This window comes from Pleurodeles waltl, chromosome 10 (genome assembly GCF_031143425.1).
Source record: "Pleurodeles waltl isolate 20211129_DDA chromosome 10, aPleWal1.hap1.20221129, whole genome shotgun sequence".
Taxonomy (NCBI): Eukaryota; Metazoa; Chordata; class Amphibia; order Caudata; family Salamandridae; genus Pleurodeles; species Pleurodeles waltl.
Window position 1 is genome coordinate 837279589 of NC_090449.1, and position 22007 is coordinate 837301595.

At 49.0% G+C, this 22007-nt stretch overlaps 1 protein-coding gene across 2 annotated transcripts in view; it reads left to right on the forward strand.

Moving 5' to 3' along the window:
* The window catches only part of CNTNAP2 (contactin associated protein 2), a 2759350-nt gene that overhangs the window by 2233682 nt on the left and 503661 nt on the right, over positions 1-22007 (forward strand). For both annotated transcript variants that reach the window (XM_069211508.1, XM_069211509.1), the window contains exon 19: positions 6116-6352. In XM_069211508.1, coding sequence (XP_069067609.1) covers positions 6116-6352 — 237 coding nt within the window. The remainder of the gene's footprint in view (positions 1-6115; positions 6353-22007) is intronic.

Genomic DNA, 22007 nt, shown 5'->3' on the forward strand with positions numbered 1-22007 from the left:
GCTCAAAGAATCCTCTAACTAATACTATATCATGATCCTTAGCTATCTTGCTCAAATATTTAATTATTGGAGCAAAGGAAAACATGACATCATAGTTTGAATAAAAATACTGTACATACTCCTGATTATAGAATCGGGTTAGTAGCAAACTACAAGTTATACCATAAGTCAGAGGCAGACTATGATAAGTGACCCCTTCTTCCACAGAGGACGGGATCTGCGTGCACACAAGACAACCCTTTGCATCCATCGTCTCCACACATTCACTCAACAACTGATAAAAGACGTTAGAAGACAGCTCTCCCTTTGCGTTAGTATAATCATGCACATATTGCTCATGTAATTTAAACCTCTCTAAAGCTGTTAGTGTAGTAGTTTCAGATACGGATGTAATATCGGCTTTTCTCATCTCATGAATAGACATTCCCACAATCATTATTACAAACAATATACCACACACAATCGCCATTCCTACACTCAAATGCCTACAGAACCTAATGTTCTTAGTGCTGTTATCTGATTTAGCCATGATCTGTAAAGAATGAGAAAGTAGAATTAACTCTTAAGTAAAGTGCAACAAGAAAAAAACAAAAATCAAAAAATATACTTCTTCTCCACGCTTCAGATTCACACAAAAAGACCCTTTTTTCTTCCTTTTTCAAATTGGTTAGCAGCTGGTCACATTCAGATTTTAAAATGTCATATCAGGTTATCAGTGTCTCTTCTGGTAAATTCAAAATTTTTCAATTTCTCTTTCTTTTAGCTCAACAACTCAGTCCACTGGTTCTCTTCAGGTTGCATGAAAATACTGATTTGGAACTTCTCTGTCAAAGCAAAAAGACATAAACTTGTTTTGCCAATCACTTGTTGCGGCATATGCCCACTCCGGTCCTGCGTATCTTCGACTTGCTACTCTCTTTCTTTTCAACTTTCATTCTCCTGCTAACTCTCCTCCATCACTTAGTTTGTCTTTCCTTGTAGTGTCTATTTCTTCCTCTATTGTCTCATTTATAACCAAGTCCTTTTTCTTGCCTATTTGAGATTCAGGCTAGTTGTCTCCTTTTCTTGTTCCTTCTGTCAACAATCTCTTTCAGATCTGACTTTTCTCCTTCGCCTTGTCTGTAGTCCCTTCTCTTGATGGACCTGCAACGGGCTCAGGAGTCAGATCACTTTGGCTTCGACCTGTCTCAACTCTTTCCCCCTCAGGCTCTGGCACTTGGCCTCCTTGTGCTTCGTCACCATTTGCTTCTGAGCGAACCTCCCCTGTGCTTGGTTCTCCAGTCACTTCCACTGGGTTATTTTCTCGCTCTGTCTCCTGAACTTCTGCACCCTCGTCTCATCAATCTGTCTTCAACCAGTTCTGGGTCTAGTTCAGGTTCGACCTGCTCTGGTTCTGGTTCAGGGAGAACTATTTGCTTTGCTGCTGTTGGTGCTCTCAACAACACTTCTTCATGGACCTAACGACTCACCACTCTCTTGGTATGGCTCGCATGTATCCAGTTTGGCAAACTTGCGCATTTCACAGTTGTTGTAGTTGTCAACACCACTTGGTATGGGCCTCTCCAACATGGCTCTAGGCAAGTCTTTCAAAAGGAGTATATATTTCATGTTTAGTGCCTATGGAATTGAGAAATCATCTTTAATGGTCAAGTTGATTTATTGTTACAATTTTGAAAATGGCACTTTTAGAAAGTTGGCATTTTCCTGCTCTGAACCCTGTGTGCTTAAAGCTTGCCCCCAATACACGTCTGGGATGGGTGACAGCTGGTCTTTGTGCATTCCCTCTAAACATCCACACACAAAGAGAGCTTATGTGTGACTGATGGGCCATCAACATCCTGATGGGCCATCCTGGGCAGGGAGGAGCTGACACTTACACCTGCATATGCAGTGTCCAGCTTTTAAACCAAGGCCTGCATAACCCATTGTAGTGAGTCTGGAGCCAGGGCAAGAAAGGACCTCTGTGTACTTCAAAGACCTTTCTTTGAAGTCACCCCCAATACAAAGGCACAACTGGGTATAAAGGACTGTGATGATGCCACCAGGACTGTCTGGACTGCTGCTGTGGAAGAACTGCTTTTATGCTGTGTTGCCCTGCTGCCCTCTGCCCTGCAAGGGGGGGACTGGACCCATCTCATTTGAACTCAGAGTGGCTCCAAGGGCTTGCCTGCTGTTCTTCTGAAGTCTCCGACTTCCAACTCATAATCAACAGCACCCGGACTTTGCTTGCCGTAAGTCTTGCTTCGTTAAGTGGTGCCAATCCAGTCCTGGGCCTGTGGAAGTGGGTGTAAAATGCTGCAACTGCCAGAGCCTGTACATCAATGCCATTGTGCCAATCAAAACTGGTGACTTTGCGAGGCTTGGAACCAATGCATTGCCTACACCTTCGGGACCAATACAAATGCTTTGCTTCCCTTGCTCCTCTCATCTTGTTCTCAACATTGACACATCTCTGAACCAAATTGGTGTTTCAGTTGACCAAGGCTGGTCCCTGAATGCTCCATTGCTGCATGTCTGACTTTTCAGATTCGACCCGGTCTAGCCTGATCAGATAGCCTGATTTGGTACTTTATGTTTTAAGCACTCCAGTTGTATTTATTGTTTAAAAATGCATAACTCAACTTCTACCTATTGGATTTGTGTTGTTTTGGTTTTGTTTGTTTTGTTCATTAGATTAAGCTCTGTTTGTCTAACCAGGTGTGGTATATTTGTGTTGTGCTTTCACCTTTTTACTCTTTAAAGTGTTGAACAAATACTTAATGTGTTGCCTCTTAAGTTAAGCTGGACTGCTCTGTTCCAAGCCACCAGAGGTTGAGTACAGGCTAATTTAGGGTATTTTGATGAGTTAACCTGACTAGAATTGTGGCTCCTGCTCGGACAGGGTACATACCTCTGCCAACCAGAACTCCAATGTCCAACAAACACACAAAACTATCCCACATCAAATGAGAAAAAAAGAATCAAAAATGCAGTCAGTAGAACCATAGATATTGAAATGTAAAGATTTATTCTTGCAAATTGCAGCAAGAAGCACAAAGCGTCAACTGTGGCTTCAGGGCATGAGTCCAGCCAATTAGCTCTTGGAGCCACTCTAAGTTTTGGTTTCAAGACTTGCAGGTCCAGTCCTTCTTACCCAGGCAAGAAAGCAGCAAATAAGCACAACAAGGCAGCAGTTCCTTAATTCTAGAAGTCCAGTAGTGTGGCAGTCCTTTCATCAGCACAGCAGTCCTTCTTCCTGGCTAAATATCCACAGGTAAAGAAGTGCGCTGAGTTATTTGCGCTTAAGGTCCAGTATTTATACACAGTTGTGCATTTAAAGTCGGGGGAAGCTTCTAGAGGCATGCCTTTGAATTGCAATGGTGCCCTGCCTTCCTGGCCCTAGCTTCTGACTAACTACTGCCCTTTGTGTGGAGGTAGGATACAACCTATTCAAATGTAAGTAAGGCTGGGCCCAGCTCCTCCCTCCCATCCTGCTAGTGATGGCCCATACAATCACACCTAAGCTCCCCACTGCAATGTCATCTAGGTGGCCGGCACTAAAGTTCTCCAACCCAGCCTTTACTCTTTAACCAACCTCTGAAAGGTGGCAGGGGCATTCCTCAACCCAAAGGCATCTCTGGGCACTAGACGTGCCCTTCTGACAGAATACAGACCTCTCTTTAGCCCTTTAAGTTAAGGCAATCTGCCAGTAACCAAGCATTAAGTCAAACATGCTTAGGAACTTGGCAGCTCCCAACCGGGCTATGACCTCTTCAGCTGTGGGCATGGTGTGTGTGTCAGCCTTGGTGACTGCATTGAGCCCCTGGTAATTCACACAGAACTTAAGTTTCCTGGGTGATATCTGGAGGAGCAGCCTTGGGGACCAACACCAATGGGCTTGACCAGAGGCTGTTTAAGGGATCAAGAACCCCTTACTCCAGCATCTTACAGACCTCCTCCTTAATGCTGGCTCTCATGTTATAAGACAACCTGCACATTTTACTATTCACAGGTGTGCTGGCAACAGCGTCACTATCATGGGTACATCATGTAGTGAGTCCTGGGGTAAGGGAGAACAAAGAGGCAAACTGCCTGAAACAACTGGTGACAGTCTCTTTGCTGTTCTATGGTCAGTGTAGGGGAGAAGCTGACACCCTCCAATGACCAATCCTGCTGTTTGGAAGAGAGATGGTTTGATAAAGACTCACTCTCCTCTTTCACCCCTTTGTCTGTGACCAGGAGCTTGGTTACTTTGAACCTCTGGAAGTGGGGTTTCAGGTAATTGTACATGTACATATACATGTAGAACGCTCAAAGGGTTCCTCTGAGTCTTGAAGTCCAACATGTAGGCGACCTCACTCTTATGCTCCTTCATCTCATAGGGTCCAAACCAACAGTCTTGCAGAGCCCTGGGATCACAGGCTCAATCACCCACACTTTTTGGCCAGGCTGAAATTCGTCCAGAGGGGTCTTCTGGTCATACCACGGTTTAATGACCTCCTGACTGGCTCCTAGGTTTGCCTTAGCTTCTTCCCCGAATCACTTCATCTGGGTCCAGCATGTAGCTGACCACATCTTGGAGGGCCTTCCTGGGAGCTTGTCTCCAACCCTCCTCGACCAAACTGAAAATTGTTTGTACTGGTTGCCCATACAGGAGCCCAAAGGGGCTGAAGCAAACCCCCTTCTGAGGCACCTCCCAGGCCCCAAACAACAGGCATGGCAAGTGGAAGTCACGCTACGGCCTCAAGGGCACTGACAGGCCCATGATCATACCTTTGAGGGTCTTGTTGAAACCCTCAGGTGTGACATATGTTTTAAAAAGGAAGTTTTGGGCCTGGTAAAAGGTTTACTTTACCATGTCAAAATGGCAGTTTAAAACTGTACACACACAGGCAGCAATGGTAGCCTGAGACATGTTTAGAGTGTTGCTTAAGTGGGTGGCCAATCAGTGCTGCAGGGCCACTAGTAGCATTTAATTTACAGACCCTGGACAGTGAGATGATCATCATCAAGTGACTCTTCACTTGGGAATTACAAGTAAATTAAGTATGCCAATTGAGAATAGGCCAATCTAACATGTTTTAAGGAGAATGCACAAGCACTTTAGCACTGGTTAGCAGGTGTATAATGCACAGGGTTCTAAGGTCAGCAAAAACAGGAAATCTAAAGGCAAACATTGCAGAAAACCACACCAAGGATGCCAGGTCTAACAAGCTCCTTAATCCTTGTGTAGACTCTGGTATGGGAGCACCACAGAGGGGGAATGGGAGCCATTGGCAATAGCCATATGTAATTCCAAGCGGTATACCTGGAAATATGTGCCTGGCGCAGCTTTTCATGAGTATTTCTGGAAGTACTTGTGAATTCCAAAATGTAGAAAATCTACATCCTCACATGGACCTTAATCTATGGGTGCAGACTGAGTACTTTTTTCATGAATTGATTCCATGGAGATTATCAGGGATTCTGTTTCAGTATGTTCAGTATTCTCCTTGGCAGGTTTGTTGCACCATTTGGTCTGTTAAGATAATGCGCTGTTTATTAATTTTCAGTGTTTGAAAGTTCTCCCTCCTGTATATTTTGTACAGTGTCTAAGATGCATTGACGGTGAATGGTAGCTATTTTTTTTCTATTTTTCCAGCTCTTCATCTCCAGGCTTAATTCCTACTCAGAAGAAACAATTATTTTAAAATAGTTTTATTGGGTTCTGGCAAGTTAGGGTGCGCCCCTTAGTGAGTTTGAATTGCTCAGTGCCAATGTGTTCATTCACAAGATAACCCATGCACTTCTCAATCTCCAAATTGTAAAATACAGTATAGGTGGCTAAAATGTGCACATCGTTTACTTAACAGAAAATGATATACAACAGTAATTTCCTCAAATGCATGCGTTGTGGGTTCATTTATTGTTCCCGATTCGTTCACAATCTGCACTATTTACGTTTTAAACACCAAAACAAGAATCACCTTCCATAGGTCCTGTAATCTATCTCTGTTAGAGCCAATACAATGTCTTCCATCTTGCTAAAATGTCATCCCTTCCAAGAAAAGGTTTTGCCCACGTCGTGCATTCTTGCAACCTACAAGGCACACTCCTCGTGTTAAAATTGTACACTTGTTTGTGTTCTATTTTTAAGATGTCGGAGGCTATTTTGAAGAAGGAACATGGCTATTGTATAACTTTCAGTCAACAACTGCAGCCAAAGTGACCAGCTCAAATGAAGCAGGGACTCTACCTCACCTTCCTGCCGCTGATTTAAATCCAGAGAAAGAAGAGCTGTTCTTCAGCTTCAGCACTAGCAAGTCCCCCTGTGTCCTTGTGTACATCAGTTCCCACACACAAGATTACTTGGCAGTTACGATCAAGCCTACTGGTAAGCATATGCTAGTGTATATTTTTTGGGTAAATGTATATTTTAGCTTTTGTCATTTTCATTATCCATTTTGCGAGTTTTGCCTGATCCTGGATTTGTACTGGTGCTGGGAGCTCCTAACTTGAAAAACCTGGACTTTCAGTCACACTACCATAGTTGCTACTGGCTAAAATAGTAAGAAAATTTCTGGTTTATATTTTTGGCAGCACCTTAACTTTCTGGTATTAATATTTGAATATACGGTTTTTAAATACCGTATCATTTGATAATTTGTTGATTAACGATTGGGACCACTTTTAAACAATTGACTACTGTTGACAATGTAGTAGGTCAGCATCATAAAATAATATACTTTGAAAAAGGTAATGCTTACGCATGCAGTGTAGGGGGATGCAGGGTATCAGGTGCCTCACAGGTTAGTCAAGATATTAAATCTACAGACTAAGATTGCCTTCATGGCAAATAAGTGTGCATTTATACCCATAGTCTATGTGATTATTATATTTAGCATGTACTTTAGTAGCCATTGGTGCTGCAGGGACTGCCGGTGCTGCAGGGACTGCCATGCTTATGCCTACCCACCCACGTCTGTCACCTTCAACGCTGGCTCAGTCACATGCTTGATGTTGGAAAATGGGTTATTGGTAAGGGCAGGTAGGTACCTACACTTAGCAATAGGCCACTAACCTCCACTAAGGTCCAGTTAGGTCTCAGTAAATTAAACCCAGCTCAACCCTTGGTATCTTGGCAACGAGTGCCAAGGCTTAACTTAGGAGACAGAGTGTAAAGCATTCAAATATAACAAAACAGTAATTAAATAAAACACAGGAAACAGTTGAAAACTCCAAAACCAATTTATAAAAATAGATTATATTTGTATCTTTAAAATGACACAAAAACGAATAAAATCGGATAAGGGGAACCGGAGATATGAATTTTTAAAGAATTATTATTTTTTTAGCGCCTAGAAACAAAAAGCGCCAATCGGGTCATCTGGTTGCACCTCGACCGGGGCAAAGTCAAAGTTTAAGGCCGACCGCGATGGAGCCCTGCTCGGCTGCAGGCCGCGGGAGGCCTCGGTTAAAAGTTTACCTTCACACTCTGAGGGTCATTCTGACCCTGGCGGCCGGTGGCCGCCAGGGCCACCGACCACGGGAGCACCGCCAACAGGCTGGCGGTGCTCCAATGAGCATTCTGACCGCGGCGGTTCAGCCGCGGTCAGAAGCGGAAAGTCAGCGGTCTCCCGCTGACTTTCCGCTGCTCTTTGGAATCCTCCATGGCTGCGGAGCGCGCTCCGCAGCCATGAGGATTCTGACCCCCCCTACCGCCATCCAGTTCATGGCGGGAAAGCCGCCATGAACAGGATGGCGGTAGGGGGGGGTCGCGGGGCCCCTGGGGGCCCCTGCCGTGCCCATGCCAATGGCATGGGCACGGCAGGGGCCCCCGTAAGAGGGCCCCGAAAAGTATTTCAGTGTCTGCCTTGCAGACACTGAAATACGCGACGGGTGCCACTGCACCCGTCGCACCTTCCCACTCCGCCGGCTCGATTACGAGCCGGCATCCTCGTGGGAAGGTCGTTTTCCCCTGGGCTGGCGGGCGGTTTTACTGGAACCGCCCGCCAGCCCAGGGGAAAACTCGTAATACCCGCCGCGGTCTTTTGACCGCGGCGCGGTAATTTGGAGGGCGGGATCCTGGCGGGCGGCCTCCGCCACCCGCCAGGGTCATAATGAGGCCCTTAGTCTCTTTTTCGAAGATTTTCTTCAGCGGGATGAACCTGCCAGTCCAATCCGACCTCCTGGAGCCCTTCTCCGGATACGCGATGCTGGAATCCTCGGTGGAGATTGTTACCTTTGGACTTAGTAGTTTTTTCGAGGTGAAAATCCTTCGACAGGGGTAAACCTGGATCTTGATCCGATGTCCATGGAGCCCTCCTCGGATATGCTGGCTGGGAGGTCCCAGTCAACTTTTTACCGTCGGACTTAGTCTCTTTTTTGGAGATTTTCTTTACCGGGACGAACCAGCAAATCAGGCCGGGTCGCGGTTGAGGCAAGCCGGCTAGAGTTGCCACGGTGGGTCGGTCCCTCTATGGAGCTTTTTTTCAAAAGTTGTCCAAACTTCTCCAAACTTCTGGGGCTTCTCCCAGATGTCCTTTTAAGGTTCGTTTGTGGTCCACAGCTCACCCCAAGGGTCCAGAAGTTCTGAGATGGTCCTTGGGGGGAGGGTGCAGACTACAACTCCCAGAATGCACCTGGCGCAAACTCCTTTTTGGCCACTGGACAGTGGTCAGCTAGTTGCTTTCTTCAGGAGTTGGTGCAGGGGACTCTGGATAGCAATTTTTCACCTGTAGCAAACAGGGAGTCCCTCCTTGAACCAGTTGAAGCCAGGCAAAGACCTTCTTTTGGTGAAGCCCAAGTGTGCAGCTGGTGCAGTCCTTCTGAGTGCAGGTTCCAGGTGCAGGCCAGGGGTCCAGCAGGGCAGTCCTTCTTCTTCTGTTGTTCTTCCTTGTTGGATGTGGTAGGGAACTGAGGTGTGGGTGCAGGTCTGCCAGTTTTATCCTTGCTCCTGGGAGAAAAGCAGGGGGATCCTGGTTCTCCAATCAGGTGCAGGGTCCGTCCCCCTGTGATGACCACTTCCTGGGAAGTGTGGCAAAAATCAATCCCAGGAGGCAACATTCTCTAAAAATCCATCATGGCTGAATCTGATTTTTGGAGGTTACATCTGGCTGAGCCCACCCACTGGTGTGGCTAAAAATCATAAACACACCCCTCTCCTGCCTTCTCCTAATCTAATCAAGGGGGCACCTAGGTGTCTGGGGTTGCAGGATGTGGGGGTGTTGCTGGTTGCTCCAAATGGCCTTCTCTGCCTTTGAAGACCAGTTTGGCAGCCCTCCCCCTTCCTGCCTCACCATCTGCTGAGGGGAGATTCCCTCCCACAGGCACATTCTTTTGTGTGAAGCCAGGCCACTTCACACCTCATCAAGGCAGCTTGGCCAAGCTGCTAGAGGCTGGCCAATCAGAGCACAGCAGCAAAAACAATGCAGGGCTGAAATTGGCAACTTTTCAGGTAAAGTTTAAAACTCTTTACCTGAACAAGTTATATTAAATCCCACAACTGGAAGTTGTGGGATTTATTACAACAATTAATTTGATACCGAATTCTTGGTATGCATCACTTAAGGAGACTTTAAAAATTAAAATAAAGTCTCCCCATTCTAGCCTATGAAGGCCATTTACAACAATGAGGGAAAAACGAATGTGGCTGTTTTTACCTCACCAGGGCTTATAAAACTATTTTTTATAAAGTCCCTGCTTATAGTTACATGGCACCCAGCCCTATGGGCACATAGGGCACACCTTAGGGGTGACTTATATGTAAAAATAAGGTAGTGTTAGAAATGGGGTCTCTGGTTGACAGTCAGGTTACCCCCTGTTCAAGCAAGGACCCTCACTCTAGTTAGGATAAAAGAGAATCACCCTCAGCTAACCCCTGCTTACCCCCTTGGTAGCTTGGCAGAGCAGTAGGCTTAACCTCAGAGTGCTGGGCGTAAAGTATTTGTACCAACACACACAGTAACTTAATGAAAACACTACAAAATGACACAACACCAGTTTAGAAAAATAGGAAATATTTATCTAGACAAAACAAGACCAAAACGACAAAAATCCAACATACACAAGTCAAGTTATGATTTTTTAAAGGTTTAAAATAAAAAGAGTCTTTAGGTAGTTGTAACAACACACTAGCGCTGCTAGCGTGTAAATGTACCTGGTTTGCGTCAAAAATAACCCAGCACGGGCGGTGTGCGTCGAAAGTAACCCTGCACGGCTGTGTGCGTCGAAAACAACTCGGCACGGCGGTGCGTGTTGAAAAAGCCAGCCACGCGACGATCCGAAAGTCCCGCGGCGCAGGGTGCGATCTCTCAGCCTCCGTCAGCGATGCTGCGCGTCGTTTCTCCTGCTCCGGGCGTCGGTTTTTCGGTCGCGTTTCCTGCGGCGGCGTTTCTCAGCTGCGCAACCGGCGTCGCGTCGTTTTCTCAGCCGCGATCGGATTCGCGTCGATCTTTTCTCCGCACGGCGCTCGGTGCGTGTATTTTTGTCCTTAGGCTGCCAGCCTCTCCTTTCAGGGTCCCAGGAACTGGAAGGGCACCACAGAGCAGAGTAGGGGTCTCTCCAGAGACTCCAGGTGCTGGCAGGAAGAAGTCTTTGCTATCCCTGAGACTTCAACAACAGGAGGCAAGCTCTACATCAAGCCCTTGGAGATTTCTTCTTCAAGATGGAAGGCACACAAAGTCCAGTCTTTGCCCTCTTACTCTGGCAGAAGCAGCACTGCAGGAAAGCTCCACAAAGCACAGTCACAGGCAGGGCAGCACGTTTTCCTCAGCTATCAGCTCTTCTCCAGGCAGAGGTTCCTCTTGGTTCCAGAAGTGTTTCTAAAGTTTGTAAGTTTGGGTGCCCTTCTTATACCCATTTTAGTCTTTGAAGTCACCTTCCTTCAAAGGGGACTCACACCTTCTTGTGAAATCCTGCCTTGCCCAGGCAAGGCCTCAGACACACACCAGGGGGCTGGAGACAGCATTGTCAGAGGCAGGCACAGTCCTTTCAGATGAGAGTGACCACTCCACCCCTCCCTCCTAGCAGAGATAGCTAATCAGGAAATGCAGATCACACCCCAGCTCCCTTTGTGTCACTGTCTGGTGTGAGGTGAAAAACAACCCAACTGTCAAACTGACCCAGACAGGGAATCCACAAACAAGGCAGAGTCACAGAATGGTTTAAGCAAGAAACTGCTCACTTTCTAAAAGTGGCATTTCCACACGCACAATCTTAAAATCAACTTTACTAAAAGATGTATTTTTAAATTGTGAGTCCAGGGATCCCAAACTCCACATGTCCATCTACTCTCTAGGGGAATCTACACTTTAATCATATTTAAAGGTAGCCCCCATATTATCCTATGAGAGAGAGACAGACCTTGCAACAGTGAAAACGAAATTGGCAGTATTTTCACTGTCAGGACATATAAACCACATTACTATATGTCCTACCTCATCCATACACTGCACCCTGCCCTTGGGGCTACCTAGGGCCTACCTTAGGGGTGCCTTACATGTAAGGAAAGGGAAGGTTTAGGCCTGGCAAGTGGGTACACTTGCCAAGTCGAATTTACAGTGTAAAAATACACATACAGACACTGCAGTGGCAGGTCTGAGACATGATTACAGAGCTACTTATGTGGGTGGCACAACCAGTGCTGCAGGCCCACTAGTAGCATTTGATTTACAGGCCCTGGCACCTCTAGTGCACCTTACTAGGGACTTACTAGTAATTCAAATATGCCAATCATGGATAACCCACTTACATACAATTTAAACAGGAGAGCATATGCACTTTAGCACTGGTTAGCAGTGGTAAAGTGCTCAGAGTTGAAAAGCCAACAGCAACATGTCAGAAAAAAATAGGAGGCAGGAGGCAAAAAAGACTGGGGATGACCCTGCATAAGCAAAAGTCCAACACGACCCCCTACCAGCCTAAAGCCAGGGGAGAACAATCAATACCTTGATGTACTTCCCTGATTGGGGCGATAGAACAGGGACCCAGGCCCACAACAGCAGGGGCATGTTCCAGTTCTACGCCTTCCTGACTCCAGTTGGATCCCTCTGTCCATACTCTCAGGGCCCACTAAGCTAACCCATGGGGAACCCTTCTCCACATCTACAAACACCCTCTGTGCAACACCTAACTTTACTTTGCTCACAGATGTATTGCAATGGGCAGATAGTACCACCAGGGCCAACACAGTGGTGTTGCCCACTCCACCCCCGGGGTGTGACTCTCGTCCTCCCCCCCCCCAGGGGCAACTCTGTCCACCAGGACAGCAAGCCACAGTGGCCCCAGACAACTGTCAGGGATGAGAGCCCGACCTCAGGCCTCTCTAACCACTGTGACTGTGGAGAGTGGGGGGTGGTAGCCCCAGGTGCCTGGCACCCTTTGACCACTCTCTCTTCCACCAGGTCAGGGATGACAACCTGACCCTGGTCCTCCCCTCTGGGGCTCTGTAACCTCCCTGGAGAAGCGGCACCCCCAGAGTCAAAAACTGTCAGGGTGCTTGTAGAAGCAGTCCTGCACAATTCTTCCACCAGTGCAGGGATGTTAACCTGCAACTGATCCTCCAACCTGGGGTCTGTACCTTCGGGTTGGACCAGGGCCAGGGGTGAGGCTTCCCTCCCCCTGCCCTCTCTTCTGGGGTCCTGAACCACCCAACTAGGAGTGACCCCCCCAGAAGACAACATGGTAGGGGCACTGTTAGCAGTAGCCCCTCCCTCCAGGTCAGGGGGGACACCCTTAACCTGGCCTCCCAATCCAGGGTCTGTACCCACAGACTGGATCACTGCCTGGCAAACCAGGGCTTCCTGGGGGGCATACCTACCCCCCACCAGGTCAGAGTTTACCCTCTGAACCTGGTCATCCAACCCAGGGTCACCACCCTGCGGTTGAACCACTGCCTGGCACACCAGGACTTCCTTGGGAGCACACTTACCCCCCATCAGGTCAGAGTTTACCCCCTGAACCTGATCATTCAACCCAGAGTCACCACCCTGCGGTTGAACCATTGCCTGGCACACCAGGACTTCCAGGGGGGCACACTTACCCCCCTCAAGGGACACACTGTCCCGAAGGGCCACACAAGAGTCTGGCTGGCGCAGGTCTCCTGACCTCTGCCCATCTGACAGAGTCTGGATTCCCCCCAGCCCAGAAATAGTCTCACCAAGGTCATTCATGGGGGGCTCTGCTCTCAGAGCTGACCCCTGACCCTCCAGGTTCTCCACTGGGGTCCGCAACCCCCTCTCAACCCTCTGTCTGGACTTCTGCACCCCCTCACTAGGAGTGGTACTGCCAGACACCAGAACTGGTGGGATGCTGGCTACAGCTGCCCCCCCAAGTCCTCCTGACACTGTGGGGTCTCCCTCAACAGATGGCCCTATGGTACAGGCTAGGCTCCCCTCCTGGTGTTCCCGCAGGGAACCCTCCAGGACCTGGGACCGGATCTCGGGCACCTTGGGCCTCAACCCATCCCCATTCCCTCTCCTCTGAGACTGGACATGGGGTCCCTCACCCATCCCACTACACTGGGACCTACCTGGGACACTACAATCCTTCCCTACCTCACCTGGTTGGGAACTACCTAGACCACTCCTCTCAGGAGCACCCCCAAATGCCTCTTCAGACTCTCTGGTACTCACCCAGAAGTCTGCCTCCATTGTAAGCTCCCTGGGGTCAGAGAACTCACACTCCACCTGGTGTTGGCATAGCTCTGGAAAATAAGGACTAGACATATGCTCTCCAGCAATTACATCACTCAGCCCCTCACATGAATTAACCAAAGTACCCTTCACCCAACCATCCAGTGACTCTGCTTTGACAAAGCACCCCACATCACCCTCCTGAGACTGGTGAGACAGTACCTGACTGTCCCTGACACTCAACCCACACTCTTCTGGGATGTCTTCACACTCCATAACCAGGACTTCTACCTGGGGGGAACCCCTCTCCCTGTCACTCTCACCTAGAGTCAGTAGAGTGTCCCTCCCACCAGTAGGAATATGACTCCCCATGCCAGTTCCCCAATCCACCTCAGGGACCCTGTGCATCACTGGAGCTACCTCATACCCCTGAACCTCCTGGCGTGTGTTAACTCCCTCCTTCAAGTAGGGCACCACCTCTCTGGGCATGTGCACTTCTGCAGCATCACTGGATATACAATTGTTGCTGCCACCATTCCAGCTGGACTCAGCCCTCATGACTTCCAGCTCTTTCAATTTAAGCTCGTAAGCATAAATCATTTTTTTAATCTCTAAATTCCTCCTCCTTTCTTCCAACTCCCAATTGAGCTTTTTCAGCTCCCATTGGTACTCCCTCTCTGCCTGTCTGTCCTGTAACTCTTCAGGAGTCAGACCCTTGGGTGACACCCTGCCATCCCTCCTGGGGACCCTCCCCCCAGGCGTAACAGGTTCCTCCACTACACCACTGTGTATCCTCTGCACTTCCCCCCCCATATTCTCCTCCTCTGTGTGCCTTCCAGCCTTCTTGATTGTCACCCAGGCCCTCTGTGCCTGTTGCAGCTCCCCCTCCCTGGTGGAGCTCTCAGTGGGACAGTCAAGATCTTTAAGGAACTGTTTCAATTGAGCAACTGAGTACTCCTTCAGTTTCTCCATTTCAAACACAGCTCCAGCTGTTGCATCTCCAGATTGAGACATGATGGTCACAAGTGCAAAGTTCCAAAAGGCAGAAAAAAATAATTTCCCAATGAAGTAAAAAGAATCAGTCAAGGGATCAGCAAAATCATGGAAGTAGAATAAAAAGAGTCCTTAAGAGAAAAATCAAAAGATCACCAAACAAGTAGTATGTGGTCACGTAGTGGTCTGAGATCAAAACAGTAGTGCACACTTAATTACTGTATGTCAAGTACAAATACAAGTCCAAATCCCGACCGCTGGTCACCAATGTTAGAAATGGGGTCTCTGGTTGACAGTCAGGTTACCCCCTGTTCAAGCAAGGACCCTCACTCTAGTTAGGATAAAAGAGAATCACCCTCAGCTAACCCCTGCTTACCCCCTTGGTAGCTTGGCAGAGCAGTAGGCTTAACCTCAGAGTGCTGGGCGTAAAGTATTTGTACCAACACACACAGTAACTTAATGAAAACACTACAAAATGACACAACACCAGTTTAGAAAAATAGGAAATATTTATCTAGACAAAACAAGACCAAAACGACAAAAATCCAACATACACAAGTCAAGTTATGATTTTTTAAAGGTTTAAAATAAAAAGAGTCTTTAGGTAGTTGTAACAACACACTAGCGCTGCTAGCGTGTAAATGTACCTGGTTTGCGTCAAAAATAACCCCGCACGGGCGGTGTGCGTCGAAAGTAACCCTGCACGGCTGTGTGCGTCGAAAACAACTCGGCACGGCGGTGCGTGTTGAAAAAGCCAGCCACGCGACGATCCGAAAGTCCCGCGGCGCAGGGTGCGATCTCTCAGCCTCCGTCAGCGATGCTGCGCGTCGTTTCTCCTGCTCCGGGCGTCGGTTTTTCGGTCGCGTTTCCTGCGGCGTCGTTTCTCAGCTGCGCAACCGGCGTCGCGTCGTTTTCTCAGCCGCGATCGGATTCGCGTCGATCTTTTCTCCGCACGGCGCTCGGTGCGTGTATTTTTGTCCTTAGGCTGCCAGCCTCTCCTTTCAGGGTCCCAGGAACTGGAAGGGCACCACAGATCAGAGTAGGGGTCTCTCCAGAGACTCCAGGTGCTGGCAGGAAGAAGTCTTTGCTATCCCTGAGACTTCAACAACAGGAGGCAAGCTCTACATCAAGCCCTTGGAGATTTCTTCTTCAAGATGGAAGGCACACAAAGTCCAGTCTTTGCCCTCTTACTCTGGCAGAAGCAGCACTGCAGGAAAGCTCCACAAAGCACAGTCACAGGCAGGGCAGCACGTTTTCCTCAGCTATCAGCTCTTCTCCAGGCAGAGGTTCCTCTTGGTTCCAGAAGTGTTTCTAAAGTTTGTAAGTTTGGGTGCCCTTCTTATACCCATTTTAGTCTTTGAAGTCACCTTCCTTCAAAGGGGACTCACACCTTCTTGTGAAATCCTGCCTTGCCCAGGCAAGGCCTCAGACACACACCAGGGGGCTGGAGACCGCATTGTCAGAGGCAGGCACAGTCCTTTCAGATGAGAGTGACCACTCCACCCCTCCCTCCTAGCAGAGATAGCTAATCAGGAAATGCAGATCACACCCCAGCTCCCTTTGTGTCACTGTCTGGTGTGAGGTGAAAAACAACCCAACTGTCAAACTGACCCAGACAGGGAATCCACAAACAAGGCAGAGTCACAGAATGGTTTAAGCAAGAAACTGCTCACTTTCTAAAAGTGGCATTTCCACACGCACAATCTTAAAATCAACTTTACTAAAAGATGTATTTTTAAATTGTGAGTTCAGGGATCCCAAACTCCACATGTCCATCTACTCTCTAGGGGAATCTACACTTTAATCATATTTAAAGGTAGCCCCCATATTATCCTATGAGAGAGAGACAGACCTTGCAACAGTGAAAACGAAATTGGCAGTATTTTCACTGTCAGGACATATAAACCACATTACTATATGTCCTACCTCATCCATACACTGCACCCTGCCCTTGGGGCTACCTAGGGCCTACCTTAGGGGTGCCTTACATGTAAGGAAAGGGAAGGTTTAGGCCTGGCAAGTGGGTACACTTGCCAAGTCGAATTTACAGTGTAAAAATACACATACAGACACTGCAGTGGCAGGTCTGAGACATGATTACAGAGCTACTTATGTGGGTGGCACAACCAGTGCTGCAGGCCCACTAGTAGCATTTGATTTACAGGCCCTGGCACCTCTAGTGCACCTTACTAGGGACTTACTAGTAATTCAAATATGCCAATCATGGATAACCCACTTACATACAATTTAAACAGGAGAGCATATGCACTTTAGCACTGGTTAGCAGTGGTAAAGTGCTCAGAGTTGAAAAGCCAACAGCAACATGTCAGAAAAAAATAGGAGGCAGGAGGCAAAAAAGACTGGGGATGACCCTGCATAAGCAAAAGTCCAACAGGTAGTATAAGACTTTGGAACTACTTTTAATTCCAAAGTCGAATTTGCATATAACTTTAATTTTAAAGCAGCCAGCAAGGCAGGCCTGCCTTTAAAATGACACTGGGCACCTCAGCAGTGCATCTATGGGTGCACTACCTATGCTGTGGTCCCTAAACCTACATGCCCTACCATATACTAGGGACTTATAGGTAGGTTAACTTAGCCAATTATAATTAGCCTAATTTGCATATCCATTTTACACAGAGCACAGGCCATGGGACTGGTTAGCAGTACCCAGGGCACCATCAGAGTCAGGAAAACACCTGCAAAAAGTGGAAAATGGGGGCAAAAAGTTAGGGGGCCTCTGCAATCAGCCCTGTTTTCTCACACAAGCCCCCCCCAGCCCACATGCCCAGGAGACTCAGCCCAACCCTGGGAGAGTCTTCCTGGCTTGTTAGGCGAGGAAGACAGTGAAGAAAACTGTCTGTCCCTTTGTAGGGCCTACTCTGCCTTACATCCTCCTGTCATGGTCACTCCCTCTGGGTAGTGAACCCACCCCAATAGTAAAAGGACCCATCTCAAACTGAAACTTCCCTCTAGGGGGGTCTTCCGCCTCTCTCTCTGCCAACTTGGGTAGTGAGGTGCCCATCTCCCCTACTCCTAACTTTGCTAGGGCAACACCTAGCTTACCCAAAGAGGTCACCCAACACTTGAGCAACCCCACCATGACCAACAGGGTCAGGGGGCCTACTTTGCTATTGGCCCTGGGGTCTGCCTCCCAGGCCAAGTGCAGTGTTGCCAGGAAGGCTAGCACCCAGCAGAGGCTACTGACAGCTGTCAGTACCCAGAACCACACCCTAAGCTCTCCACTGACAGGTGGCTGAGCTGCTTTAGGGGCAACTGTGGGGTCCTGGCACCCCTCTTGCTGTCTAGAGTGGGGGGCTACCACCTCCTGTGGCAGACACCCTCCTTCCACTCTCCCTTCTCTCAGTGCAGAGGCAACACCCTGCATCTGGACAGCTGCCTGACTACTCAGGACTTCCTTGGGGTCAGGTGAGGCCTCACCAGTGCCAAATCTGGACTCCCCCCCTACTGGGGCAGAAGGCCTTTGGCTCCCTGGAACTCTCTTTAAGAGTGGCCTACCCTTCCTTTTCTTCTTTCCTTTTCTTGGGGACCCCTGTCTCCTAACTGTAGGGACTGACTCCTCAGGACTTTGGGTTGGGGAGGCGCCCTGGGCGACCGCCCCATCTGGGACCAGACTCACCTCTGGGAGGTCATTGCCCAGGATACAATCTAGGGGGAGGTCAGCACTGACTACCACCCTAAACCAGTCAAGGATACCCTCCCTCTCTAGGGGCACTACGGCTACAGGTTTGGAGGTGACCTCCCCTGTGGCTATCCTGACTTTCCTGGTCTCTCCTGGGACATACATGTCTGGGGTCACTAACCGGTCACTCACCATAGTGTGACTGGCACAGGTATCTCTCAGGCCAGTGGTAGAGATCCCATTCACCTGAATGGGGTGGAAGTGCCTACTCCCACCCTCAGGGATCACCAGCTTACCATCTGGTCCTGTCTCCCAGCTCAATGCTAGGAGGACTTCATCATCTGGACAGCCCAGTGGTAACCACCTTCTTTGGACAGGCTGCATCTCCTCTGAAGTGACCTGTCTGCTGACAGTCAAAGCAAGCCTTACTGTCCAAGAGCTTTTTTAACCCTGGGTCTCCCTGTCTCTGCTTGTCAGAGTGGGAGTGGGATATACTCTCCTCCTTCTTAGGGTTCTGGGGTACAGAGGGAGTCTCTGTGGTGGGCTTACCACCTCCCTCCTTAGGGTTTTGGGGACCTGACCCCCCCTTCTTGGAGTCTCCCCCCTGGGACTTGACAACCACCCTGGTTCTTAGCCACTCATCAGCTGCCTCCCCTAGCTCTCTAGGGTTGGTCAGCTTAGAGTCCACTAGATGCTGGCATAACCTTTCTTGGGTACAATTGGTCAAGATGTGCTTTCTCATGATCAGATTGTATAACCCCTCATAAGCATTTACTTTGTTACTAATAATCCATCCCTCTAGTGCCTTAAGTGAGGTGTCTACAAAGTCAACCCAAGACTGGGTACTGACCTTCTGGGTGTCCCTGAACTTCATTCTATACTGCTCTGGGGTCAGACCAAATTTCTTGGTTAAGCACCTCTTTATACTAGGGTATGAATCTGCCTCCTCCCCCCTTAAGGTCAGAAGCCTATCTCTCCCTGAGTTGGGGACCAACTCCCACAAAAGGGAACCCCAGTATTGAGGCCTAACCCTTCTCATTTGGAGTGCCCTCTCAAAGGCCTCCAACCACTTGTCTATAAAATCCCCCTCTACATAAGCAGGAACCACCCCCTTGGGTAATCTGGGGCAAACCCCCCCCACCCATGGACACCTCAACTTCTCTGTCGCTGCCACCATCTCTTTTCTCTTTCTTTGCCCACTTCTTCTTTTCTAGGGCCAGCTTCTGTGCTTCCAAAGCTATAAATGCTAGCTGGGCCTCCAGCTCTCTTTCTCTGAGGGACAGGTTCTCTCCTCCTGAAGGGACCCCCTTCCCCCAACTAGCTTTGGGACTGCCCCTAGTGACTGTATGTAATGAGGGCCGGTCTTCCTCATCCTCACTTAGGCTCAGATGCCCTCCCTCCCCTGAGTGGTTAGAGCTAGCATCCTCCCCTACTTCTCCCTCCTCTGGAGCTTCCTCTGGGTCTACCTCTTGGGCCTCAGCCCATGCTGTCAGGGATTTGATCAGGACATGCTTCCTGAGGTCAGTGGTTGCAGGCAACCCTCTTTTAGTACACAACCTCCTAAGCTGGACTACTGTCAGTGTGGGTAGGCTGGCCAGATCAAGCTCCATGGTTCCCTAGTTTTGTGTCAACAAAAACTTTTTACAAAAATTGGAAACAAGAATTTAGAAAAATCACAAAAATTCAATAATTGAAATTAATCCAAATGTAAAATTAAAAACAATTTTTGCACTAGGACAATTTAAAGGATTTTTAATTTGTTTTACTTAAAACTGTAACGTGATACTGAACACAAGTACGGGATCCCACCACTGCTCACCAAAAATGTTGGAAAATGGGTTATTGGTAAGGGCAGGTAGGTACCTACACTTAGCAATAGGCCACTAACCTCCACTAAGGTACAGTTAGGTCTCAGTAAATTAAACCCAGCTCAACCCTTGGTAGCTTGGCAACGAGCGCCAAGGCTTAACTTAGGAGACGGAGTGTAAAGCATTCAAATATCACAAAACAGTAATTAAATAAAACACAGGAAACAGTTTGAAAATCCAAAACCAATTTATAAAAATAGATTATATTTGTATCTTTAAAATGACACAAAAACGAATAAAATCAGATAAGGGGAACCGGAGATCTGAATTTTTAAAGAATTTTTTTTTTTTTGCGCCTAGAAACAAAAAGCGCCAATCGGGTTGCACCTCGACCGGGGCAAAGTCAAGGTTTAAGGCCGACCGCGATGGAGCCCTGCTCGGCTACAGGCCTCGGGAGGCCTCGGTTAAAAGTTTACCTTCACACCTAGGGGGTGATTCCAACTCTGGCGGGCGGCAGTAGCCGCCCGCCAGGCGGGAACCGGCATTTGGCCGCCATGCGGCCAAAATACCGCTGCCCCCATTCCAACATTCCCGCTGGGCCGGCGGGCGCTAACCATGTTAGCACCCGCCGGCCCAGCGGGAATGAGGCCGCAACACAGGAGCCGGCTCCGAATGGAGCAGGCGGTGTTGCGGCGGTACGACGGGTGCAGTTGCACCCATCGCGCTTTTCACTGTCTGCTAGGCAGACAGTGAAAAGCTGGCCAGGGCCCTGTTAAGGGGCCCTTGCACTGCCCATGCCAATGGCATGGGCAGTGCAGGGGCCCCCAGGGGCCCCAGGACACCCCTTACCGCCAGCCTCTTCCTGGCGGTGAAAACCACCAGAAACAGGCTGGCAGTACGGGGGTCAGAATCCCCAGGGCAGCGCTGCTTGCAGCGCTGCCCTGGCGGATTCTCCCAGCCGGGGCAAAAACGGTGGAATACCGCCGGCCCCGGCAGGGCGACCGCGGCTTTACCACCGCGGTCAGAATGGCATGGGAAGCACCGCCAGCCTGTTGGCGGTGCTTCCGTCATTCATGACCCTGGCGGTCAGAATGACCCCCTTAGTCTCTTTTAGGAAGATTTTCTTCAGCGGGACGAACCTGCCAGTCCAATCCGACTACCTGGAGCCCTTCTCCGGATACCTGATGCTGGAATCCTCGGTGGAGATTTTTACCTTCGGACTTAGTCGTTTTTTCGAGGTGAAAATTCTTCGACCGGGGTAAACCTGGATCTTGATCCTCCTCGGATACGCTGGCTGGGAGGTCCCGGTGAACTTTTTACCTTCGGACTTAGTCTCTTTTTCAGAGATTTTCTTTACCGGGACGAACCAGCAAATCAGGCCGGGTCGCGGTTGAGGCAAGCCGGCTAGAGTTGTCGCGGTGGGTCGGTCCCTCTATGGAGCTTTTTTTCAAAAGTTGTCCAAACGTCTTCAAACTTCTGGGGCTTCTCCCAGATGTCCTATTAAGGTTCTTTTGGGGTTCACAGCTCACCCCAAGGGTCCAGAAGTTCTGAGATGGTCCTTGGGGGGTGTGGACTACAACTCCCAGAATGCACCTAGCGCAAACTCCTTTTTGGCCACTGGACAGTGGTCAGCTAGTCGCTTTCTTCAGGAGATGGTGCAGGGGACTCTGGATAGCAATTTTTCACCTGTAGCAAACAGGGAGTCCCTCCTTGAATCAGGTGAAGCCAGGCAAAGTCCTTCTTTTGGTGAAGCCCAAGTGTGCAGCTGGTGCAGTCCTTCTGAGTGCGGTTCCAGGTGCAGGCCAGGGGTCCAGCAGGGCAGTCCTTCTTCTTCTGTTGTTCTTCCATGTTGGATGTGGTAGGGAACTGAGGTGTGGGTGCAGGTCTGCCAGTTTTATCCTTGCTCCTGGGTGAAAAGCAGGGGGGTCCTGGTTCTCCAATCAGGTGCAGGGTCCTTCCCCCTGCGATGAC